The 19,269-nt window shown below is 46.5% G+C and overlaps 1 protein-coding gene across 1 annotated transcript in view; it reads right to left on the bottom strand.

The window, feature by feature from the left end:
- Positions 1 to 7,075, bottom strand: part of CAPN14 (calpain 14) — a 56,376-nt gene extending 49,301 nt beyond the window's left edge. The window contains exons 1-8 of the mRNA XM_070380196.1: positions 7,066 to 7,075; positions 6,852 to 7,003; positions 5,562 to 5,631; positions 4,581 to 4,699; positions 4,330 to 4,466; positions 3,739 to 3,913; positions 3,044 to 3,106; positions 1,041 to 1,126 (exon numbers count right to left, since the gene is read on the bottom strand). Of these exons, the coding sequence (XP_070236297.1) occupies positions 1,041 to 1,126; positions 3,044 to 3,106; positions 3,739 to 3,913; positions 4,330 to 4,466; positions 4,581 to 4,699; positions 5,562 to 5,631; positions 6,852 to 7,003; positions 7,066 to 7,075 (812 nt within the window). The remainder of the gene's footprint in view (positions 1 to 1,040; positions 1,127 to 3,043; positions 3,107 to 3,738; positions 3,914 to 4,329; positions 4,467 to 4,580; positions 4,700 to 5,561; positions 5,632 to 6,851; positions 7,004 to 7,065) is intronic.
- Positions 7,076 to 19,269: the final 12,194 nt, after the last annotated feature.

Consider the following 19,269-nt stretch of genomic DNA (forward strand, 5'->3'; position numbering starts at 1 on the left):
CCTGATCTGTCTGACGCTGACTCGACAAGTCCAAGTGTACACTGACTAGAAAGAGCACTGGACTAGACGCCAAAGGCCTTGCTTGAGTCATGCTGTGAGACCTTAAAGAATTCACTTAATCAAACCAGTCCATCCTAAAGGAAATCAGTCCTAAATATTCACTGGAAGGACTGATGCTGAAGCTGTAGCTCCAATACTTTGGCCACCTGATGCGAAGAACTGACTCATTGGAAAAGACCCTGATGCTGGGAAAGACTGAAGGCAAGAGGAGAAGGGGACAACAGAGGATGAGATGGTTGGATGGCATCACCGACTCGATGGACATGAGTTTGATCAAGCTCCAAGAGTTGGTGATGGACAGGGAAGCCTGGCGTGCTGCAGTCCACGGGGTCGCAAAGAGTCAGACACAACTGAGTGACTGAATTGAACTGAAGCATCAGTTTCTTCATAATGGAGATGAAACCACCTACCTTATAATAGTGTTGTTTGGAGGACTCAATGAAATGATCAAAATTCAAAAGGTTTAGCACAATGCTGGCAAGTTCTCAATAAATATTAACTTTAATTATTATAATGAATGAAATGAAAGTGTTAGTCGTTAAGTTGTGTCTGACTCGTTGCAACCCTATGGACTATAGCCTTCTGGCTCCTTTATCCATGGGATTCTCCAGGCAAGAATACTGGAGCGGGTAGCCATGCCCTTCTTCAGGGGATCTTCTCCACCCAGAGATCAAACCTGGGTCTCCTGCATTACAAGCAGATTGGTCTGTATATTTAAGCATTGTATATGTATGTGTGTGTGTGTCTGTGTAAATCACTTTGCTATACACCTGAAACTAATACAACATTGTAAATCAATGATTATTCAATTTAAAATAATAATAATTTAAACATGAGGGATTGATCCACACAGTCTAAAAGCTTTCCTGATTCAACCTGAGACCAAAAACATGCACTGGAATTTGTGTCCCAACAACAAACTTCTTTGCAGCCTTCACCTACCCCGTCCTCACCCCTCCCAGCCAGCCTCAGACATTCACCTGTCACTCCAGTCTCCTTTCCACTCTATCTTCCCCCAGGGGTTCCGGAGCCTGACGAGATACTCAGGTCCATGTCTGGTGGTCACCTGCACGAAATGAGAACCAGTTCAGGTGGCTGGGCTGAGGGCCAACAGCAAATGCTGCGGACATCTGGGTGATTTCATGCCTGCAGCTGAGACCTTGACATGAACCTCAAAGGCCCTAGGAGTTGGCAGAGGAGAAAATGGCTCTGCTGTTTTACTCTCTGTGAGACCTAAGGCAAGTTACTTAACCTCTTTGGGTCTGTTTCCTGATCTGTGAAAAGAAGTTAATGATCACGTCTATTGCATGAGTTGAACATTCGAAGATATGTCTACTGAGAATCTGTCAATTTGATCTAATCTGTAAAAAGGGTCTTTTCGGGTATAATTAAGTTAAGGATTTTGAGACGAAATCACCCTGGATTAGTGCGGGTCCTAAATTCAATGACAAATGTACTTACAGAAGAGAAAGAGAAAGACAGAGGAGACGGGCGTGTAAAGATGGAGGCAAAAACTGGAGCTATGCGTGTGAAGCTAGGAAAAGCTGGAGACACCCTGCGTGGGAGGAGGTACAGAAGGATTCTCCCCAAGCCATCAGAGGGAAGATGGCACTAAGGTCCCCTGGATTTCAGACATCTGGCTTAAGAAAACACTGTGAAAAAGACATTTCTCTTGCTTTACATCTCCCAATTTCTTACTAATGTACCTACTCATAGGACTGTCGTGAGCACTGAGTTAACACTGGTAAAGCAGTTAAGACGGTATCACATACTAAGTGCTAAATTTTGTTAAATAAATATAAAATCATAAAAATAAATATTTTAAAGTATAAATTTTGTTATCTAAATATGAAAAAGTTCTTAACACACCAAATATGATTGATGGAGATCTAGGAGATAGAAGTCAGGTGTGAATGGAGTTGAAAAAATCTGAACCAGAGTTTAAGGGAATTGGAGGACTTTGGGGAAGTCACATCCTCTACAGAATAGCAGAAGTTCTCGAAGATTCAACCTGCTGATTCCTTATCTCCATGCTCCGCTCCTGCTGCTCCCTCCATTAGGAAGGCCCTTCTCCCCTGACACAAATCTACCCATCTTTTAGGGCCAACTCAAGGCCACCTACCCTACAAAGCCTTTTCTGATTTCCCTCCAACCAAACCAGATAAATATTCTCTCCTACCTCTAAACCCGAGAAGACTTTCATTATTGCTTCCTTCTTTCAGCTTCTACTTTGCTTCCCTATAGATTTCAAATATGATTTGTCTCCATACTTGATGGTAAGCTCTTTGTAGATAGGGTCCCTGTCTGGTTCATCTTCCTCTCAATGTTTAATAAAGCTCAAAAGGTAGAGAGCGATGGAAGGAAACTGGAAAACTGTTGAAAAGGAGCATGTGGGAAAGAAGCAGGAATTTGAAGGGAAACCCCAGATAGAAAAGTTATCATTTAGCAGCCCAGGGCAAAGCAAAGCTCAAGAAATGGTTACGAGACACAAGAGGGCTGTGTGTATGCTTGGTCACTCACTCATATCCAACTCTTTGCAGTCCCATGGACAGAGGAGCCTCATGGGCTATAGTCCATGGGATTTTCCAGACAAGAGTACTGGAGTGGGTTGCCATTTCCTTCTCCAGGGGATCTTCCCAACCCAGGGATTGAACCCACGGCTCCTGTGTCTTCTGCATTGCAGGCAGATTCTTTTACCCGCTGAGCCATCGGGGCTAGATGGCCGATTGGCCAGGGCTACCCCATGGCAAGAGAGGCTGGGATGATACTTGGAGGCGGCAAAGCCTGAACCTACCATTTCACCCGGGAAAAGTGGCACAGAGGTCTGGGGAGCCCACCGCCTGCTTTGGCAGGCCCACCAGAGAACTGACCCCTAGACTGGGCATAGATAGTAACATTCACCAAGATGAGGTAAGGCATTGGGAAGAAGCCCTGGAGAGAAGGGAGAGGCGGAAGAGAGACAGAGGGGCCAGGTTCCACTCACCTTCCTGAGGCCTGTGAGTGTATAGGCATGGCCGTCCACCAACCCATTCTCCAGCACCCGCTCCTTCTGCAGAGATAGAGAACTCCTGTCAGTACTCCTGTCAGAACTCCTGTTGGCTGTGGGATACAGCCAACCTGGAAGTCAGAGGGACCTGCTGGCTGGAGCAAGGGTTTATGGGAAGGGTTGGGAGAGACCTATGTGGTCTTTCCCTACAGTTTTCAAAGCTCTTCAGCACCCACAGTCTCATTTGAGCCTTTGAAGAAGTCAGGGTGCCATTCTTCAGTGATTGGCACCCTGCTTTCCAGAGGGCAACTCAACTCAGAGCTGCTAAGTCATGTGAGGCGACACGATGGTCATTAGTGGAGGCAGGGCTAAACTGAGGACTTCCTACTACAGTTTCCAGGTTCTTGTTTGTTATGAAATCAGACAGTGATAGCTAGCAGAGCCGGTAAACTGCCTTGCATGTAGTTGACACTCAAGAAATGTTAGCTCCCTTCTCTGCACACCATCTGTATTCTATGGGGTTCTTGCCTGCCCCGGGGGCTCAGCTCTGCTCGTTTAGTTTGAACATCAGGACTCTGGGTGAGGGAGTTGGGGGAGTCCGGGGCATACACTGAGGCAAGAGCAGCAGCTGGTGGGTGAAGGGAAGGGGAGTGGGGAGGACGCTGCCCTGCCAGGGCACAGCCTAGTCTCACCCCACAGTGGGTCTGGCAGCCAATCAGGGTTCTGCTGTACATGGCTCGGGTTAGGACATCCCAGAGGCTGTCAGGGGCTTCTGACAGCTTGATGGTCATTGTCACCCCTCCAGTGAAGTCCACAAGGGCTTCAGACACCTGTCCACGCTGCAAGTCTTCATAGGAGCCAGAGAGCCTGCCCAGGAAAGGAACAGATGTGAGAGAAGAAAGAGTGTTTCTACTGTACACAGGACAGTCCAAACAAGTCTAAAGAACCCCCTGCTTGGTTATTCCCAGGGCATGTGTCTGCTATCCCTTCCTCCCATCCCAGGGGCAAAAAAGAAATATATACTCAGTTTCTATTCCTACTGCACAAGTCCATCCATCAGGGAAAGGTAAGACTCCAGAAAGGTTGTTCCAGTGGGGTGACCCTTACATAAGAGACCCTGGATGTGTCACTTCTGTATTTGCTGAGCTAGGCCTCAGTATCTCACTTGATAAACTTCCCCTGCCTCCTCTTGCCCTCCTTCAATGTTGATGAGAGAGAGACAGAGACAGAGGAGGAGGGAAGGGCCAGGAAGGAAAGGGGAAAGGTTTGTGCGGTTGTCTTACTTAGCATAGGCCTTTTCCAGAAGAGCTCCCCAGAACAAGTTCTTGTAGGTAGAAGAGACAAAGACCAGCTGGCCAGCTTCATTCACAGGTAGTCGGTCATCTACCACAATCGGAACCCACTTTCCAAAGTGCCAGAACTGGAAGGACAGAAGGCCATGGAGGATGGTTAGCTCAGGGAGCAGAGATATGACTCTTCCAGAACCTTCTTTCCTATGGCCTCCCCCAGGCTGGGGCACCCAGAGGACACTCACCCAGAACTGGAAGATGCCAGCATACTTCTTCGTGAAACTCTGATTTAGGGGAACAACGCGACTCAGGATGTCCTGGTGCAAACTCAGAGCTTGCAAAGCCGCCAAGAACCAGCAGTCACCTAAGCCAGAGAGCACATGGAATCCACATGAATCTGCTGGACATACATGCGAAGACCACAAGTGTCTGCGTGGATGTGCTGTACAGGCCTGCGCAAGCTACCAGTGTCCACGTGCATCTAGAGGACTAACTGCAGGCAAGAAATGCCTGGTCCCAGTTGCTATCCTCTCTGGACTTGTGGCTTAATTTAAGAGAAGGGAATTCTGTATCTGAGAGAAAGATGGTGAGTGAGCAGAGCAAGGGGTAGGGAACATTGTCTGGAAATCAGACTTGACACCAAGAACTGAACCATATTCCCAGACTAGTTTTTAGTTTCCCATATGCCCCAACATCAGGAACGGGGACCCAAACCCAACCAAACCTTTCTAAATCCTGCTTCTGTAACTGATTTATGCACTTCTGCGAAAAGTTCAACCCTTCTGGACTCCATTTCTCTGTCTGTGAAATGGGTATGACTACACATGTGCTTTCCCTCATGGCCAAGGGTTTTTCCTCTTCCTCTAAAAAGGAAGTTGGGTTGAAGATAGGTCTGCTCGGCTCCTAAAGCATCTAGTGACTGGTGTGCCAAGAAGGACTCATTACAGGAACTATGGTAGAGTGAGTCCATTTTCCCAAGATGAAACCCAGACCTGGAGACTGGTTAGGGAGGAGGATCGTTAGGCAAGGTGTGGTGTTCCCATGCATCCTCAGAGAACCGACCGGTTGTGATCATTCTCCCAGAAAATGACAGCATGTCAAGATGGAGCTCAGGGTGGCCATTTCCTCTCTTGGGATCTCTCAAACCCCCTCCTCCCCACCCCACTCTGCCTTGGCTGGGCTGGGCTGGCAGGTACCAGGTGTGTCTCGGGGCTGTGCAGACTTACCTACCAATCCCTGGCACAGATCCAGCCGTTTGGCCTTGGCAGAGTAGAAAAGGGGGTTGCTGTGCAGCTCCTGCAGGAACAGACAGAAATATCCTTCTGATGGAGAACAAAGAAGCCCCTGGAGCTACAGTGACCATAGTTTCCCATGTCCCCGAACTAGACTTCTGGGCACACAGATACAGAACATGTGTGAAATCAGGGCTATTTCAGGATTCTCCCCACTGTATTTCTCATTCCTTCTTGCTGCTTGTGTTAAGTCAGAGTGCTAGAGAACCCGGGGTAGATAGTGAGAAGTAGCACTTGTCCCTAGAAGGCCTTTTCTTGGAGTACCTGTGACAAACGGAAGCATCTGTTTTCTGGGGTGTTCTCATTTTTCCTAGAGATCTTCTCATTCCCATTATTCTCCTTGCTACTCTTCCTTGCCACCCCCAACCCCCAGTCTAACCTGTCTCTTTGGCTTCCATGCTGAGATGGAGGCAGGGGTGGGGTCAAGGGGAGAGTGGGGGATGGTCTCTGCTCCACGGCACACCCTAAATCCCTCTGTCTTTTCCTGGGCACCCTTCCACAAGGTCTCCCAGCAAACGGGAGACCTGGGCACCACATCACAAAGTCAGGTGCATAACAGACTCGCTACCTCAGCAATTCCCTAGATTCTCTAGGAGAAGGAGAGTTTTTGCTATCATCTAGTGTAGGAGGTTTACTGGGGAATTTACACACAGAGGGAGTTGGTAAGTCTGGGGTTGTAGGCTTTGATGGGGTTGGCTGATAGGGGACAGAAAAGGGGAGGATTTGGAGCCCAGAGTAACTTCGTTCCTTTCACCAGCCATCTTCAACTTGTTAACCAATTTTGGGGGAGCTGGTTGCCTTTCAACACATTAAGAAGTTGCCTTTTAAAGGAACTGTTGATGCATTTCACAAAGAGAAGACTTTTGTAAAGTGATTAGTAGCTTATTCACCTAGGTGTTTCATCAGCCAGATTTGGGGAGGGGAGTATTAAACTTCCTCTCTGACAGATGGTATTGGTCAGTCAGATGGACCCAAGCAGTACATTGAGATATATTTCTGGTACACTTCTGGTGAAGTACACGACTGTTCCGTGTACTTCAGGGCAGGGGGTAAGGGAGTGCTTAGACCCCTTTCAGGATCACCCTGGATTTTCTCTGGAAAATGGGAATGTGGGGACTTCTCTGGAGCCCTTCACATGGGGATCAACGACACTGAGTAAGCCCCTGAGCCCTGGGAAGACGGTCTGGGCGCACACTGCGCGCGTGGGGTCCCGAGGCCCCTTACCGGAGGCCGCCTCCACTGCAGGCGGCTCGGCAGCTTCCGCAGCAGGGGCCCGCTGCCGATGGAGCTCAGGGCGGCCGGGAAGCTCTTGTCCTCAAAGAGACAGCCGTCCCTCAGACACCTTTCCTTCAGGGCCTCGTAGTCCTGTCTGGGAGCTGCGAAAAGTCGCCCATTGAGTCCTTACGCCCCAGCTTCCAGTATCTGCAGATAGGAAAACACATGGCCATGGCCGGGACCACACAGACCCCAGGGCCCTCTGGACGGTCTCCGCACCTGAAACAGAGAGCAGAGGGTGCCCAGTGTCCTCACATTCTGTTGAGGTTTTGCCAGGCCTCCTGGGAGGAAGAGGAAGGTGGAGGGAATGTGCTGGTGGTGCAGGTGAGTTGGGGGTGGGGGCGGGGGGAGTGCAGGCTATGAGAACAGGACTGAAGCGCCTGGTTTATCCTCATCCCAGGTAGTGGGGGACCTGGAGCACTGCTTGTTTAAGTGTGGGGGCTCCTGGCGGGAGGTCCAGGCTCCCACAGGGAGTCCTGTCGGAAAGGAGGGTCTCCCCAGTCTCAGGGCTGAGTCCTGGGCCCCTGACTGTGCCAGCATCACAGGGATACTCCCGCTTAGTGGGGACACGGGGAGGAGAGGAGCAGGAGTGAAGGCTCTTTTCATGGACTTGGGGTCCATGTGCTACACCTGGAGGCGGCAGTGGCTGCCCCTTCTCTGCCCCTCCAGGGAGTCAGAGCGCTCTCACTCAGCCCTCTGCCTGCTCCCGTGTCCTCCTCCATCTTCCCTGAAAAACCATGTCTCTTGCTTTCCTCTCTTGATACTCTCTTCAAAACTACTTCCTTGAAGATATTTTTGGCAATGTGAAAAAAAAGTCACACATGTGTAGTGGCAAAGGCCAAGAGTTGCCTGAACCTAGCCTTTCGCTCTTTTTTCTTATTGGTAGAATTCCAGTTTGGCTGTCCAGCTGCAAAACTTGATTTCCCTGGGCTTCTTGACGGATAAGATGGCCACCAGAGCACCTGGTTCACAAGGTGGCAGTGAGTGTCTCTTAGGTGGAGCTTTCGGAAAACCCGTAACTTCACTGATAAAAAAAGATAGTCTCGGGACTTCCCTGGTGGTCCAGTGGTTAAGAGTCTGCCTTCCAATACAGGGTTTGATTCCTGGTCTTGGAACTAGGATCCCATATGCTACAATTGAGCTCACGCACTACAGCTGCTGAGCCCAGGCTCTCTGGAGCCCATGGGTAATGAGGAGCCCATGCACCACAATGAAAGATTCCACATGCTGCAACTAAGACCCAATGCAGCCAAAAATAAATAAATATTTTTTAAAGCCTCAATGGGCACTATTTTTTATTTCCTCCCGCTCCCTTTCCTGGAAAGTGGATGTGATGCCTAGAGATGCAGCAGCTGTCTTGAAATCATTAGGGAACAGCTGCACGCTAGAAGGGGTCTGGATCTCAGTGACTGTTTTGAACAAAGCACCAGCTTTGGGTGGTTTTCCTGTAGATGTCTTCTTACATGAGAAGGATAAAACGTTGGCTTACTTAAGCCATGGTAGTATCCAGACTCTGTAAGGTTCTTTATGTCAGCCACTGTCCAGATGCCTGCTTCATGCATTTGGTTGAATGCTATGCTTCAACCATAGCATTCTCAACTAGTACTCGATTGCATATTAAATTTTACATGTATTTTTTAGGGGGTCAGTGGGTCCCTCCTTTGAAGCTAATCCATGAGTTTCATATTAAAAGCTCTGCAAGCCATAGGCCCTACCAATCTAAATATTCTAGCATATCCTTGGATCTCCTGCATCTATTTTTGTGCAGTTGTGATTGGTTAAGTGAGTGATTTCATGGCCTCTATTATTTGCATTCTTATCCACTTAGAAAAAGAAAATGTCAAAACCAGAATATTGTGCCTTGAAAAACATGTTGTCTAGTGTTTCCCAAAATTACTTTAGCAGTGGGGTTCTTTCTTCATATGAAAGAAACCCCACAGAAACTCAAGGGTGGAGACTTGAAGTTGCAGCTTGGACCCCAGTACATATTTGCAAAGTTTCTCATTGTATGGTTTGAAAATCACCAGCCTTTTCTAGTCTGCCTCATTTTTCAGGTGTTAAAACTGAAATCTGTTCACCCATTTACTCATCAAAAATTTTGTTGGAAACTTGTCATCTGCCAGTCTTGAGCCAGGCACCATTCTCCAGAGATGGTCCCCATCTTCATGGCTCTGACAGTCTGCTGCTGCTGCTGCTAAGTCGCTTCAGTCGTGTCCGACTCTATGCAACCCCATAGATGGCAGCCTACCAGGCTCCCCCATCCCTGGGATTCTCCAGGCAAGAACACTGGAGTGGGTTGCCATTTCCTTCTCCAATGCATGAAAGTGAAGTGTGAAAGTGAAGTCGCTCAGTCGTGTCTGACTCTTAGCGACCCCATGGACTGCAGCCTACCAGGCTCCTCCACCCATGGGATTTTCCAGGCAAGAGTACTGGAGTGGGGTGCCATTGACTTCTCAGTCTAGTGGGGGGTTAAATGACCTTTCCAGTTGCAAGAGGAAATTGAATCAAAGCCCAACCCAGAACTCAGGACCCAGGACTCTGATTCCCATTACAGTGCTCAGCCCTCAATACCAGAAACTCACATTTGTGTGAAGTATAGCCCTTGGGATAGAATATATTTGCACTAAAAGCCACATACACACAGTCAAATGAAGTTTGAGCATTCCCCCACAGCTATAGAAGCGACCCGAGGGCCCTCTTCATTTGTCAAGATCTTACCCATCCTCCAAAATCCAACTTGATCCCTCCTCCAGGAAGCCTTCTCTGAATGTCTAACCATCACTGAGCTTCCCTCATCCTGACTACCTTCTGACCCCCTACTGTAGAGGAATCCCTACTGCCCTCTACTTGGTGCTTCTCAAATTATCATTCATGAAAGACCTGTATTCTTTTATTTCCAATTTGTCACAGAAATCTAATCAAAATAAATAGAAACAGAAAGTTTTAAAGAATAATACAAAATGCAAGCCCTCCTTTTAAAAAGAAAATTCAGATTCAACAGAAATAATGTTTTTTTGGTCAATTGCTATGAAAGTTTCTAAACACTGACCTTTGTTTTACACTTAGCTCGTCATGTGTTGATAGTGACCTGTTTGCAGAATGGCCTTGTCCTTGGACCCCACTGTGGGCTCTGCACTGAGTGATTCATGCACTGAAATCTCTCCTGCCTGATACCAGTCTTTTATCCCCCAAGGGGTTAAAGCTGGTGCAATTCTGTTAGCCTCACACCCTCACCTCCCTCTGAGGTTAGGACACTCTGATTCCTGAAAATTCTTATTTGTCACAGTTTCTGGCACACCTCCTGGGGGAAGACTCAATCCTCTCCTGAACCTGGGTTAGAGGGATCCAAAAGCAGTTAGTCTGGTCTTGTGTTTCCCCGCGCTTTTTCCTTCCTGGTATGGACTATCAGGCAAAGCTTCCTCCAGCCCACTTCCTTCCCAACAAGTTTCTTCCACCACTTACATTTGTAAACATCAGGCACCTAAAAGCAAGTTCTTACTTTTTTGTCCTTCACGGACGAACAGCCATTCTTCACTGATTGTGACATGACAAATGGTAGTGGGTCCCTTGGCTTCAGAACCCAGCCCAGGGTCATGACCTCCTCACCAAGTGCTGACTCACACTCAGTTTCCTCTCTGGGCCTGAAAACATTGCATCTCAACACAAGCCTCGGTGTCTTGCAGGGCTCAGAGAACAACATGCCCTTCACAAGATACCCCTGCTCTAAATTTCAGGATAAGGCAATATATATATATATATATATATATCTTTAAAGGCAATATATATATATATCTTTAAAGAAGTATTCCTAAGTCACCTTCAGGAGAGTCTAGACCCACATGCGGCTTGTTGGAAATTCTTGTGTGTCTTCCATGTATAGCAAGCTGTTCAAGAAATTGGCTTATTCCCAGATTGCCATAGCTCTCCACAAAGGGATAAATGGGTCTCAGTCATATTTGGAAATGCACTTCGACCATTGTGAGTGAGCAGTGTTGGAGCAGGCCAGTAAAACAAGATCATGAAAATGAACAGAGGCTTGCTAACCAGGGCACAGGTATTAGCCAGCAAAGCCTAAAGACATGCTGTCTGGCCTGAGCACTTCCTTGGCTCCCCAGAGAGAGTTGAACCTCTCTGTCACATTCTTCAGGTCAGGATCCATTTGAACTCAGCAAATCAATAGTCAGAACATCAATCCTCGCCTTGCCTTATTGGCTATACCTGCCTTCTCTGTAGATGTTGGGGGTAAAAGAGAGCTTTATGATGGGGAGGAGGATCCCTGGTGCCCATGATCCCAAAGAGGCCTTACAACAGTAACTGGAGCAGCAGTACCAGGTGAGACTCTGGTCTCTTCCATGCCTCGGGTCCCTGCCCTGATGTTCATTCAGATGTTTACTGAGGACCTACTGTGTGCAGGCACAGCACCAGGTCACATACATACATGTGGTTGTTGACCCACCAGTAAGGGTAGAGTCAGGGCTCTGAAAAGGAAATGAAATAAGTACATCCCTGCTCACAGGTACTATGGACCTGTAGAATCCTCCTACGGGATGACTGATTGCCGGAGAGCTCTGGCACCTCGCCACAGCCCACTGAGTTATCTGAGTAAAACTGGAACAGAAACCTAAGCTCCTTGCACAATGGCTCTGTCTACATGATAAAAAGCATCGGATTGAAAAAATGATCAATTCCATTCTCTTGACAGTCGGAACAAAAGAACAAGACTAAGAATCAGCCCTGGCTGATTTATCTTGGGCAAAGCTATCTTTCTTTTGTGTAACAGTCATTGTACAGTGTTCATGATGTGCCAGATTTGGAATTAGAAAACCCAGAGGTGGCTGGCTTTGCTACCTCTTACCGTGTGGCCATGGGCAGACACTTTACCATCTCCCAGCTGTCTGGCTTACCTGTAAAATGGAGATGACATATCCTGTGCCCACTCTCAGGACTCAAAGAGACAACGATGTAAACTGACTTGAAAAAACTCTAAAGCAGGGGATGGCATTCTGTGATCCATGGGTCAAATGTGGCCCACCACTGGCTTTTGTAAACAAAGTTTTATTGAAACACAGCCATGCTTACCCATTTATGTATTCATGGCTGCTTTTGCAACATACAACAGCACAGTTGAATAGTTGGAACAGAGATCATATGACCAGCAAGTAAAAGGCCTAGCCCTTTGCCTCGTAGCTCAGTCGGTAAATAATCTACCTGCAATGCAGGAGACCCGGGTTTGATTCCTGGGTCAGGAAGATCCCCTGGAGAAGGAAATGACAACCCACTCCAGTATTCTTGCCTGGAGAATTCCATGGACAGAGGAGCCTGCCAGGCTACAGTCCATGGGGTCACAAGAGTCGGACACGACTTAGTGACTAAACCACCACAGCATTTTACAGGGAAGTCTGCTTTAAAGCACTATCTAACCCAGATGGATTGTTGCTACATGGCGCTAGGAACAGGGATGAGCTCCAAGGAGGAATTCACAGAATAAAATGTGGTTAATTGAATTCATCACTGAGAAATTATCTTAATGCAACAGAATTTTATCTCTAATTGATTCATTGTTGGTTTTTTTTTTAACAGACTCTTAACATTTTGAGTTACATTTGTGCCTCAAAAAGACTTAAAGATATGGCCATTTCTCTCTGCTAAAGTCTGGTCTCTAATACATTTTTTACAGGTGATGACATCAGGCATTCCTGAGCAGATTTCAGGTGGCTTTGTGGCTTTGTGGGTACTGATGACGAATAGGAAAACCCATATCTCTATGAACAGATCATGACCGGTTCATGAAAGGGGAAATGATTTTACAAAATTAATGGTTGGAAAGGATCTTGAAAGTTTTTACCATTTAGACACCTGTCTGCATTTAGATTGCATTTTTAACAGAAAATCCCAAGACTTTGTCTTTCAGGAAACAATAAAGAACACAGTCCAACTATGAACTATTTTGAAGGCAAGAATAAGATTTGTTTCCTGGATTCGCAGAGCCCAGTCATGAATAAAGAAATGGTTGATATGTGTTTGCTGACCAGCTGACTGACTGAATGAATCGATGTTTCATTTGTAAAATGTAAGGAATCATAAAACCTGCCCTCCCCACCCCTCCTAGTATGAAACTGAAGCAGAAAATGACGGAAAAACTTTTTGTGAGATATCAACCATGTGACTGCTCTTCTGTTTTTCTGATCACATCCCTGGGACTGGTTTAGGCTGAGACTTGGTTTCAGTGGCCTCCCTAACAACACCTCTTCTCATCCAGGTTGGCTGTAGGGGGTGGTATGCGGGATCTAAAGCAAAATGCCCTGAGGCACAAAGTAAAATCAAGGGCAGCTTCAAAAAGCAAAGGAGTCTCCATAGCAACCAGGCACCTGGAGAGGATTCTGGGTTTGGGGTTGGTGGGGAGAAAAGGCCGGAAGCTCCCTGCCTTCACTGGTAATGCTGGGGTAATTACATGCCTATGTGAAGATGTAAGAACTTGGCTGATGGAGTTCCCTGCCCACTCTCAGCTGCCTCATCTTCCATCTGACTCCGTGAGACACTACACTGCCACAGATCTTTGTAGAAGTGTAGACACCCCCAGAACGGGAGTGTACACCCTAAGTTGCCATGTAACTTTCCATGGGCTTAAGAACCTTCACTTGGCCCCTGCAGAAGGCAGACCCTGATATTAGTAACTCTTTGCAGCTGAACTGAACATCAGGCTAGAAGAAACTTGGTGTCCTGAGCAGCAGTTCCAACGGCTCTAGCTGCCCAGACTCACTAGGGTGAGCCCTGGGGCATCTTTTTCACACATCTTCTTTTTTTCACTTCCTTACAGGCTCTTAGACTGGAACCTCAGTGGGGTCACACTCTTGCCCTCTCGCCTGCTTCTGCTCTTAGAGTTCCCACCCCAGGAAACAGCAGCACCCTGGTCTTAGAGCCATTCCCTACTCTGATTTCTCCACCATCTCCCACACTTTTGAAGAACCAACCTTTTTGATCTTTCTCCCTCTGGACATTTCAAAACACATCTCAATAGGAAGGAGTTTTAAAACAGATGTAAATGAGTTCCTTTTTATTTTCAGAAGTATTTGCATCTGAAGAGACTCACAGGCTTTGAACTGCATTATTTGATTAAATAAAAATAGATTTCCTTCCCCTCCTCCATACAGAGGGTGGCCTCAAACCCACATGGTCAGGCTCTCGGGGTTTGGACCTCTTTCTGGGTAAACAACCCACAGCACACACCCTCTGCTCTATCCCAACACACCTTTCAGTCGCACACAAACACAAGATGTGTCTTGCCCTCTTTGGTTCAAATTGCATCCATTCTTCAAAGCTCAGCTCATTTCCCCTCAACCACAAAAGCCTTCTCTGGCCCTCTGGCACATTTTTGCTTCTCCTCACAGCTGAGTTAACTGACAGATGCACAGATTTTTTTACACCTCAGGAAAGGTATTCTCAGGACCTCTGAGCTCGTGTGACTGTATGAGAAGAAGACTGTTGTAAAAGGAGCAGCCATGAAAGAACAACCCTGAATCTGTTATGACCTGGGAGGGGAGATGATGCTGGGTAACAGCACTTCCTGCCCCAAAAAACCTTGGTCCTGGACTCGAGAAATGGATGGCCTCCCATCTCAGGCTATGATGAGCACTACTCCAGAAAACCGAGCTATGCAGTTAGACACCCAGGCAACACTTTGGAAAAAGGAAGCCAATCAAAAACATCTTTGGGGGGACTCCCCTGGCTGTCCAGTGGCTAAGAATCTGCACTGCCATTGCAGGGGACACGGGTTTAATCCCTGGTTAGGGAACTAAGATCCCACATGCTGCATGGTATAGCCAAAAATAAACAAATAAAAATAAATTTAAAATAACAATCCTTTGGGAAAAAAATCTTTTTGGGAAAACTATCTGGCAGTCAATACTAAAAGTAAACATGTATACATCCTCTGACACAGCAATCCCTGGGTATTACCTAATAGAAACACTTGGACTTGTATACCACGAAACATGTACAAGGAAATTCATAACAGCATTATTCAAAATAGTCCTGAACTGAGAACTCCCCACAAGGCCATGAACCTGGATAAATAATACTGCAGAACATTCACACAATAGAATGCTACAGAGCATGAGAGTGAACAGCCATGAACTACACCCAACCCTACAGATGAAAGTTACAAACTCAGTATAGAGCGAAAACATCCAGACACGGAAACTCTATGATTCCATTTACATAACTTCCCAAAAAAGGCAAAACCAGTCTATGTATTGGAAATCAACTTAGGGGTTACCCTCGAGGTGGAGAGATTTGTCCCCAAAACAGTTGTGCAGCTAATAGTTATATCAATTCTATTCCTTCCTACTGATTGTTGCGATGGTCAGTAGAGAGATTTACAGTGGAAATTAAAAAGCAATAGATTCAACTTGTTAACCAAGTCTTTATATTAGACTCCTCTCCATGGGCCCTCAATGGCAGGGGTGCAGGATGAATCAGAATTTCCGCTCTCAACTACATCACAGGCCCAGAGAGAGGGCTGTCTTCTCTTCCCTGTGATGCTCACTCTGAGTAATGGTCAGTACCCAGCCCACCCAAGAATCCTCACTCTCCAAAGTTAGAGATACCCTCCCACCCTGCCAGGTCCAGGAGATCACCCCAGACTGAGACACTTAGGTCCACTTCACTAGCTCAAAGTTAGAATCACAGTTCTAGGCCTGAGCTCCTATAGATTGGATCTGGCATGTCTGGAACAAAAATGTTTAACCAGTATTCAGTCTGTGTCTCGCAGTATCTCCCTCTGCCTTCACGGGACAGACTTACACGCTGAGCTGAGAGCTAACCACCTCCCTCCACAGCCACCACCAGCCTCCAATGCCTAGAAGCCAGCAAAATGCATCAGCATTGTGATTTCTAGATTTCTCGTCTAAGCCAAGGCCACCCTTTAGCACCACACTGACACCTATCACGTGAGGGACCATTTCACTCTCGCAGAAGGTGAGCATCATCAGTGTTTCTTCACATCTGATTTCACAGAGGATATCAAGCCAACCTCGCTTCCTATTAGCACTCAGAGAGCAGCCTGCCTCCCAGAACATCGGACCCCACAAGGCCCCAAGCCCCTTCCAGCCCCCTCCTCAAATCGAGCAGGCTCAGAAGATCCCTGGAAGGGCCTCAGCCCTGGGAAATGACAGCAATTCGCAGCACTGCTAACTCTACCAAATCCCCATGGATGGAAATCAGCTGGAGGGATCCCAGGAATCACCCAGGTCCAAAGACCCCCTGATCTGAATGAGGAGACAGAGCCCAAAGGGCTTAAGTCTACTGTTCTTGGTTACACGGGTGAGCAGACGCAAAGCTGAGAACACAATTCAGATCTCCAGATGCCAGGGCTCTGCCTATATAGACACTCTGACCTGCAAAGTTCATATCAGGAAAAGCCACTACCTCTCCTTTTCTGAATCCAGACCTCACAGAGGACCTGAGGGGCTCTAGGATAAAGTGGACCCACCTTTGAAGCCACAGAAATTTACCTGCACAGGAGATCTTGTTTCTTAAAGCAACTGGACAGGCTCTAATCCCAATGCAGATAGAACCCAGCTGCCAGAGATAGCTCCTTATATAACCGGTCCTTTCTAGGCACAGGTGTTGGGCTGAGTCTGAGTTCCCACCTCCCGGAGCCTTGGCTCCTCCCCACCCTGCTCCTTCCCCCTCCTCCCCAACTTCTCTGAAAGGGCGGGGAATGCCCCAGGCTTTGTGATGTTATCATACAAATTCAATCATTTTCTTGAGCTAACGTAGGAACAGAACGTGTTCCAGTAAGGCCTTGAGAAGGGTTAGTCATCTTCTCACTGCTGTGACGATATGGCTTAGAGCATTATTTCATTGCAGGAAATAACACAATTCTTATTTTCTTTTTCGGTTTTCAGAGTTTGATGCCGCAACCAGGGATATTTCCCGCTGAGGAGGAACTTTGTGACTCCTTTTTGCTATTGAAAGAGCCCCCTTCCCTTCCCAAATCTACTCCCAAGTCCCACTAGTCCGCCAATTTGTTTCTTCATGGTTTTGATTACTCAAAGCTAGAAACAGTGACCCCTACTGACTGTTTCCTTCCATTTCATAGGGGCTATTCCTCCAAACAATTCCTGTCACTCATGTGGCTGCTCCTTTATGAAGACATCTCCTGGGTTCCCACCATGACTTGCACAGATTTTCATCATAGTGTTTAAGTCAGTTCTAGCTCGTCTGACTCCATGCTTGTACATCTTGGGTCGCTAGGCCCCAGAGCAATGGCTGGCACCCAGTGGGTACTCAATACATGTCAATGGAATTAAAGAGCCCCTTACCTCTAGAACTCCTCCCTCCTCTCCCTTCCTACCTGCTTCTCTGCAATGGCCTTTTGCCCTGACTCTAATCTCTCACACCTTGCTCTTTCTGTACAACTACCACCGCACTCACTTTAGTAATGTTTGTTGTTGTTTTTAGCCACTCAGTTGTGTCTAACTCTTTCATAACCCCATGGACTGGAGTCTGCCAGGTTCCTTCTGTCCATGGGATTTCCCAGGCATGAATACTGGAGTGGGTTGCAGTCTTCCTGATTCAGGGATTGAACTCATATCTTCTGCACTGGCAAGTGGGTTCTTTACCACTGAGCCACCAGGGAAGCCCCATTTCAGTAATACTGATAAAGAAAAGAATACTGATAATATTAGCTGTTATGGGCTCGATATTTGTATATTCCTCAAAATTCATATATGGAAACCTTATAACCCCACATGCATGCATGTGAAGTCACTTCAGTCATGTCTGACTCTTTGCAATCCTATGGACTGTAGCCCTACAGGCTCCTCTGTCCATGGGATTCTCCAGGTTAGAATACTGGAGTATTTGGAATAAGGAAAGAAATGAGTCTGTTGTGATGTGGCCCTAATTTGATAGGATTAGTGTCCCTATAAGAAGGACACGAGAGGGCCCACACTCACTCACATGCGCTCTCTCTCTTTGTGCCCTGAAGAAAGGCCATCTGAGGATGCACTGAGAAAGCAGCCATCTATGAGCCAAGAAGAGCATTCTCATCGGAAGCTGACCCTGCCAGACTTCATCTGGGTTCTCTATCTTCCAGAACCACAAGAAAACATATTTCTGTTGTCTAAGTTACCAAGTCTACAGTATATTAGTATGGCAGTCTGAGCACATTAAAACAATAACCAACATTTACGGGCACATCTGACATCCCAGATACAATGCTAGGCACACTGCATACAGAATCTCTGAATCTTCACAACTTTTTACCATACTCCTTTTACAAAGGGGAAACTGAGGCCCAGAGCAGTAACTTGATCAAGATAACTATAACTAGTATGCAGCAGAGAGGTGACGAAGTCCCAGGGATATCATGTTCCACTAACTTTCCATCATGTTGATAAAGAAAGTGTATCTCCATTTCTCCTGAGTCAAATCCAAAGCTTCGAAACTTTGGCCAGAACTCATGTTTACAGAGCCATCCCATCCTCATGATATTTGGTCTGAAAGTGGTGTGGGGTTCATGGGAGCGATGGTTTGGGAGAGTCAAAAGACTAGGGAGTAAAATTCTGCTGGTTTAGTTAAGGAAAATTCAATTTTCTTTTCTGAAAAATCAGTTCGTCACCAATTTAAGGCTCCCATCAAGGCATGAATTCAAACACGTTTTATAAAATATACAGAGTTCATTATTAGAGAAAAGCAAATCAAAATTACAATGAGGTACCACCTCACACTGGTCAAAATGGCCCCTGTCAAAAAATCTACAAACAATAAATTTTGGAGAGGGTGTGGAGAAAAGGGAACCCTCTTGCACTATTGGTGGGAATATAAATTGTACAGCCACTATGGAGAACAGTATGGAGATAGATTCCTTAAAAAACTAAGACTAAAACTACCATATGATCCAATAGTTCCATTCCTGGGCATGTACCCTGAGAAAACCATAATTCTAAAAAGCACATGTGCTCCATGTTCAAGGCATCACTATTTACAATAGCCAGGGCATGGAAGCAACCTAGATGACAATTGACACATAAACAGATTAAGAAGTTGTGGTAAGTATTTACAATGGAATATTACTCAGTCATAAAAAGGAATGAATCTGAGTTCTAGTGAGGTAGCTGAACCTAGAGCCTGTTATACAGAGTGAAGTAAGTCAGAAAGAGAAAAACAAATATCATATATTAATGCATATATATGGACTCAAGAAAAATGCTACTGATGAACCTATTCACAGCAATCTAACCAATCTCTGCATTGATTCCTTTTTTGTGGTTCTAAGAGTAAAACAAGAAAATCAGGAACTGTTATACTAAGTGTTACTTCTGGCAGCACTATAGATAGGGATTTAAAGTCCTGGTGTTTA

Source organism: Bos mutus, chromosome 11, assembly GCF_027580195.1.
Source record: "Bos mutus isolate GX-2022 chromosome 11, NWIPB_WYAK_1.1, whole genome shotgun sequence".
Lineage (NCBI taxonomy): Eukaryota > Metazoa > Chordata > Mammalia > Artiodactyla > Bovidae > Bos > Bos mutus.